This window comes from Limulus polyphemus, unplaced genomic scaffold (assembly GCF_000517525.1).
Source record: "Limulus polyphemus unplaced genomic scaffold, Limulus_polyphemus-2.1.2 Scaffold8387, whole genome shotgun sequence".
Lineage (NCBI taxonomy): Eukaryota > Metazoa > Arthropoda > Merostomata > Xiphosura > Limulidae > Limulus > Limulus polyphemus.
This window is the reverse complement of record NW_013673997.1, coordinates 19,257-26,653: the sequence shown is the minus strand read 5'-3', so window position 1 is coordinate 26,653 and position 7,397 is coordinate 19,257. Positions and strand designations below refer to the sequence as shown.

Sequence of the window (7,397 nt, the reverse complement as noted above, 5' to 3'; positions counted from 1 at the left end):
GTCAGGTAAAAAAAGTATTTTTAATGTAGAATTTTCATGTTTAATACTATTAACTTAAAACCTGATTTTTTGCAATCTACTTTTTACTGAATTTCACCTCATCAGGTAGACTCTATTCTTTACTTATGCTTTTGTATGTCCTTAACATTTTGTTAATAAATAAATGCTTAAATTTTAAGAAAATTTTAGAATGTAAACAGCATTCATATGTTATTTGTTTGAATTTATTTAACCTTTAATAGCTTCTGAATTCATCCTATTTTTCGAAAAAAAGTTTTCTCCCTCTTGTTTTTCCCAAGTATCTGACATCTTAGCAGTGGATTCATGATGGGATAACAAAGTCTAATAATGAAGATGGTTGATAAAACACAAAATGTTTTGTTTACAAGGTTCGAACATTTCGGAATACACTCATTCCATCTTGAGCAAAATCTGAAAATGATTATTAACTAAAATTATATCATTCTAATCAGTCGTTTACTTAGTTTTTAACAGAAGTGGTATATGGAAGAATAAAACAAAAACGAAAGATTATAGACATATTGCACAACAGTTTAAGTGTGAAAATTTAGAACAATTTTAGATCTATATATAACTTATTTTTCTTCCACAGTTTATTCAGGTTTCTGCTTGTTTTGTTGTAATTTTTCAATGTTAATCTTTTCTAAGTTTGGTGAACTGTTTGGTTGTAGATGAGTGAATTATTTGATGGTCTGACCAGACAAGAAAGGCAGTGTTTGGAGCATGCTGTGAGAAGATTCCACAAGATTGGCATGGTAAGACACTTCAAGATAGCTAAGATATATATATATAAGTCTGCAAATAGGGTCATGAAATAAAATGAACAATATCTCAAGAAGTTTTTGTTACTTTCATGGTAGTTTTTCCCTACTTGTGTCCTTAAAGTCTATGGCCCATATGTTTTATGAAACCTTATTCAGGTAAAACATCTTTAACATTTTTACCAGATACAGGAGAGTGAAGATCACATTAATTAAAACAGCATCAAACAAAGATTTGTGAAATTAAAAAACTTTATTTCCAGTAACAGATAATAAATTATAAGTCTTCAATTACAGTTGTTTATTTTTATGTGGTTTACTTTCTTACTTAATTTTTGAACTGTTTATGTTTTTTTAATGAATTTGTCATTAATCCTAGTTTAATATTCAGTTATTAGAATAAACATTGGTTGTATTATGATACACTTTCCTTTTATAGATAGTTTAGACAGAAATTAATTTGGAGCAAACAAAGGTGAAATGGGTAGCAACTTCCTAGTTCAGAGGAATAGTTGAAGAAAGTCTTTGAAGTTTCAAAGACTTCCTTTTTTAGTTTTCAGGTCAAAGACAAAAGACCTGAGCCACTTTTGTAGGCTAGTCCTCTGAGGCTTTCTCTACAAGTGTCACTCTGAACTAGGCAGTTGCTGGTCATTTCACCTTTGTTCTTAATGATTTACTTTTATGAAATTATATTTGATTTCTTTAGAGGTTTAACTATCACTGTTGGAGGCACAAACCAAGTAAAGTAAGAGATTTTCTAAAGTTAGTTGTTGGATGAAGACTAACTGTTTTAACTAAGCTCCAGTTTTAAGTATTCTAAGATGTACATATATGCTGAGAGAAGCTAAACAGGTTATTCATTATCTATTTTCATAATTAAATCAAAATTCACCAATTTAAAAAAAATCTATTAAATACAAATTTTTCACTTAAGAAAATTATTCTTATACTCGAATAGAAAATTCCTCAAACCCTCACATTTCTACTTGGAATTGCTTTTTTACTAACTTATAGATACTTGTATTATTCGAGATTAAACTGAGAAGTTTTCATACTGCCTGTAATTAGAAAAATCCTCAAACCCTCACATTTCTACTTGGAATTGCTTTTTTACTAACTTATAGATACTTGTATTATTCGAGATTAAACTGAGAAGTTTTCATACTGCCTGTAATTAGAAAAATCCTCTCAAACATTCCATATATTAGGAACTGATAGTAACCTTTCACAGTTTCAGTTTCTAAACTGGGAAGATGGTTACTTGACAGCCCCTATGGTACTTGGTAATTCAGTAACATCCTCTGTTACAAGTGAAGCTCAATGAAGTCAAATTCCTCTTGTCAAGTGGTACGAGTTTTGTCTTTTAAGTAGATATATTAGTTACTGTGGCATAATACAGAATAGCTATAAGGGCTCATGATAATTTAGTTTTACAAAGAAACTCGTATTTCTATCTGACATTCATAATTACACAGGTATTTCAAGTTTTATGATAAAACTTCTGTTATATTTTGTTACAAAAATTTCTTTTTGAACAATTAGAACTATACTTTCTATTTTATCATGCATGAATGTTTAGTTATTAAGAATAACATTTCAGAAACTTTTTGAAATTCCCTACCAAAGTTTATGTAGTTATGATTAACACTAAACATTATGTACATCACAAAATGACAAATAAGCTCATAACTCAGATTCCATATGAGATTCCGCTTCTCTTGGGCCCTTTTAATACATTCAAAGATTGCAAGAATATGAGCCTTATAGCTGTTTGAAAACTTGTGTTTGTCTTTTTCTTTTCTAATAGATGGCACAAACTAAAGGAGTAAAAGTTTTAGTTGATGCAGAATATACTTATCTAAACCCCGCCATTAATCTTCTTACAATGGCACTCATGGCAATATTCAATACAGACAGCCCTGTTATTTGGAATACTTACCAGTGTTATCTAAAGGTAGGTGTGCAATGGATTAATTCCTTTAGTTTCTATACCGGAAGGATGATTTTTTCAACATTTCCTAGATGGTGTTCCAATCTACTCTTATCGTATAGTTATCAGATATCACTGAACAGTAACTGGACTTAAAACACAGTAAACAACATACAACAGTTTTTAAGTTTAAAAGTTATTCCCCATATCTTGTATTAGTAATTAGAATTTTTTCATTTCTTTAAGAAGGTTTATGGGGAGGACTGTAACGTATCTAAAAGGGTATAATGGTTTTCGTGCTTTCATTCACCTTTCAGGTCCAATGAAGATTTATCTAACAGATCAAAACATGGAATCTAAACAATGTATGAAATCTCTTAGACTACTATTTCCAACAATAAAGAAACATTTAAGTACCCCTTTATAAGTTCATCGATAATGCACTATTTAAATTTCATTTTTTAATTCACTATTTTTCTGTTTTCTACAAAAATACTTTTGCTATATTTATGTTGTCCCCCAGTAGGTCAAAATTCAGAATTCAATTCCTGTAGTGGTTACAAAACAGATAGCCCATTAACAACAACAAATATGTCTGTTTTAAAACTAGTAAAGAAGAGGGTTAAGAAGTTAATTTTACGTTTCTTGAAGGTTTGTTTATTTAAAAAACAAACAAATAGTGTTTTAGTTAAGTCGAAGATGCTATTACATCTAATATTTTTAACTGATTTATAGAAAGCATTGGAGACAATCACCACTGAAGTTGAAATGAGCCAAAAACTTGGGGTTTGTTTTGGTGCTAAGATTGTTCGAGGGGCTTACATGGTCCAGGAGCATCAGAGAGCAGTTAGTCTGGGATATCCAAGCCCCATCTGTGAAAACTATGAAGCAACAAACAATAATTACAATAAGTATGTAGCAGGTACACTTCAACAGTGTAACAGTTAGTTTTAAGAATATTTTCCAGTGATCAGTGAAAAGTTTGAAAAATATGTATGTGTATGTGTGTGTGTGTGTTGAATGTATACATTAATGTTCTTGAAGTTTGTGGAGGCATATTTCCTAAAACAATATCATTATAACAATGAATATTTTTTCTCAAAAGTGACTTAGCTGTTTGGTATGAAGTGTTTTTTGTGGAGTACTTGCCCACCTCCCAGTCCCTTTTTCAAAGTTACTAATTACAATTTTTTAACAAAAAAAAAGAAGATTCACTTGAGACCCCTTGAAAATAAATGCTAGGACAACTGCCTCCTTTAAAGTTTGGAAATGAAGAAAACTATTACAAGTTTAACATAGTAACAATGTACAATGTTTGGTGAAGGTTTTGTCATCATCAGGTACAAGCAGTTTACAGCAATACACACATAGTATGGAACAAAGAGGTTCAAATGACCAGGGATTGCTTAATAGCTTAGTGAAGTTATTTTGGAGTGCTGGTTTAGAGTAGTGATGTTTTGTTCAATTAAGATTGCTTCCTTAAATTATACACTTGTTGATGTTTAGTTCTTTACTTAGAGTTAGTTTTTTAACAGATACACTATTATGTATGTTGTAAGTTACAATGGTGATAAACATGAGTTTTTTTTTTATTATGTTTAGTTGTCTCATAGTGATCGTTATATTTGAAATCAAAATTACGTACTTTGTTCTCTCAGGATGGTGTGATGAATGATGAGTTACAGTATAAGATAATAAGAAGCATATATATATATATTTAGCATGAAAGAAAATGTTCTTAATTTTATTATTGTAAGCTCAGTCTATTAATTTGTTTTCACTAGAAATGTATTGTTCCTTTTTTCATCTATAATGAAATACTTTTTATTAGCTCCTCCCATTTTTTATGACAATCAAATATTTATTATTTTTACTTTATCATAGTTATAGTTTGATATGGAAACCTGATATTAGTGAAATCCTGGAAATTTAGTTTCAGCACTTCTTTGGGATCTAATAGCTTCATCCATCATTCTTTAATATTTATATTTGCTCTAATCATAAATATTGTAATTAGAAGAAATGAATAAGAGCTTTTTAATAAAAAGAAGCACTGAATTTGTATTTAAATATTATGTACTTTGATTTTGAGATAAATATGTGGTTTCACGAACAGTGTCCAAGGATGATTTTCATACTTTTATCCTTTGAGATTCATGATGAGCGTGATATTAGTAACAAATTAAATAAGTACATAATTACTCCTCATTTAACAATTTTGAATTTACTTTTCTGTTGATTTTGATTATCATCCTGAAGATGGGAGTAGTTGAAAGCTTTCTAACCCTGGAGTTATTTGCCATTTTATTTCTCTTCATTTGAGCATAATAAAAGTATAGCTTAAAAGCAGTTTGCATATGATTTAAAGGTATCATTATGTAGTTTGTAGGTTAGCTTGTTTTGAAAGAGAGCTTGTCATCTTACAGGGTTGTAAAGTACATGTTAGATCATGTTCAAACTGGCCAATCAACATGCAACATCATTATTGCAACTCATAATGAAGAAAGTGTGAGATTAGCCATTAGAAGGTAGGTTTCTCTATCACTCAACTCTATATATTAAGCTTTATTAAACATTTTCTTGAAAAATTGAATCTCACTTAATATGTGCACGTATTGGTTCACCATAAAAAAATAATTCAGATTTATTTTGGTCATTAATTGTCAAAAGATTATACAAAATAAAAATAGTTACAGTTGAAGAAAATGTTTTTACTGCATTTCTTTCTAGCTAAAATAATTTTTATACAGATTTTAAAGTCTTACATTTGTGGACCTAGGGAAATAAGACTTATTATCTTAAACATAGTTAATGATTATTAAGCATTAGAATTTTCATATCAGCAAATAGCTGAAGGTACACAATTACAATAAACTAAATAAATTGATGGAACATAGAAAGTAAAGAATTTGTAATGTCCTTTTGAAGAGCTTTCTGATAGTATAAACAATTAAGAGTAGTAGTGGAGGTAGGATCATACTTAATTTTATAAATATATTTTAAATATGAAAAACTTGTACTTTGTTTTAAAAGGTTAAACACAGAAAACTAAGAGCTTCCTAAAGAAACAATACACATACCTATTAATTGTGGTAAAGTAGCATAGAAACCTGTAGCTTATATTAGAAGAAACACAAACCTATAGCTTATGTTAAGAGAAACACAAACCTATAGCTTATATTAGAAGAAACACAAACCAATAGCTTATATTAAGAGAAACACAAACCTATAGCTTATATTAAGAGAAACACAAACCTATAGCTTATATTAGAAGAAACACAAACCTATAGCTTATATTAGAAGAAACACAAACCTATAGCTTATATTAAGAGAAACACAAACCTATAGCTTATATTAGAAGAAACACAAACCTATAGCTTATTATTAAGAGAAGCACAAACCTATAGCTTATATTAAGAGAAACACAAACCTATAGCTTATATTAAGAGAAACACAAACCTGTATTATCTTGTATTAGAAGGAATACAAGCGTACAGCTCATATTAGAAGAAACAAACCTATAATTTGTATTGGAAAAAACAAGCCTACAGCTTGTATAAGATGGAATGCAAATGTTTAGCTGTAACTGAAACATCACACCTATAGCTTATAGTAGAAGTATCATACCCCATTGGTTTAGCAGTAAGCTTAAAACTTCATAATGCTAAAAGTTGGGGTTCAATTTCTGTGTGTGGGAAATGCAAAGGTAGTCATGTACAGGTTTACACTAAAAGACAAACAAACAAAAGAAGTATCATACAGATCTGTATGTTGCAACAGAAATAACACTCAAGCCTATGGCTTAGAAGATAAATAAAAAAAATTGGAATTTAAAAACCTGCAAATATGGATCGTAAAAAGTAAGGAAACAAGGCTGGAGATACTGTAGACATTATTTACTTAAACTAAAAACCCCTATTTTGGCTCCATGCTGTTACCTGGCATTACATTTAGTGGAGTCAAAATAGGAATTTGTAGTTTGAGTAAATAATGTCTACAGTATCTCCAGCTATTTGCAGATTTTTAAATTCCCAATTTTTTATTTATCTTGTTTGCTGGCTTTTTTATATTCAATTATGGGCAAAAGATTACATCATATGGTAGATAACTTTATACACTGTTATGACAATAAACATAGCTAGTAGCTAGCCGATACAGTTCATTATGATTTACTGTAGCTATTGACTATTTGATTGCATTAATTTGAGATGTAAAATGTTAAGCTAGAGACTGTCATGGAGATTTGTTTAAGAATATAGTGAGCATTGATAGTTTCTGTGTAACTAAATTATCTCTATATAATACATAGCAATGGGCAAATATATGCCTTGACTAAGACACAACTTCCACTAAGCATGTATAAACTTTTACAGTAGAAAAGCAACCTTTTTCAAATAAAACATATACGTATAAAACATTGCCTTAAAATAAACCTTTGTGTCTTTTAAAGTAATTATTTTATGAATGTCTATAATAACATCTAATGTTCATCTATTAATGGCTGGTGATTCCCCATTTCACCCTGTACTTAAGCTTTTTAAAGGAACACCAGATGGTTGTAAGAAAGCTAACTTCAAGGGATAATGATAACATCGTTTATACTAGAATTATGATGTTTTTAGCTTATGTAAAATATAGAAGAAACAAATTGACTTTTCAATATCTCTACAACCTTCGCAGTTCCT

General features: G+C 29.6%; 1 protein-coding gene across 1 annotated transcript in view; it reads left to right on the top strand.

Moving 5' to 3' along the window:
- The window catches only part of LOC106475310 (hydroxyproline dehydrogenase-like), a 12,158-nt gene that overhangs the window by 1,356 nt on the left and 3,405 nt on the right, over nt 1-7,397 (top strand). Inside the window, exons 3-6 of the mRNA XM_013936001.2 lie at nt 693-776; nt 2,590-2,736; nt 3,448-3,623; nt 5,139-5,240. Of these exons, the coding sequence (XP_013791455.2) occupies nt 693-776; nt 2,590-2,736; nt 3,448-3,623; nt 5,139-5,240 (509 nt within the window). The remainder of the gene's footprint in view (nt 1-692; nt 777-2,589; nt 2,737-3,447; nt 3,624-5,138; nt 5,241-7,397) is intronic.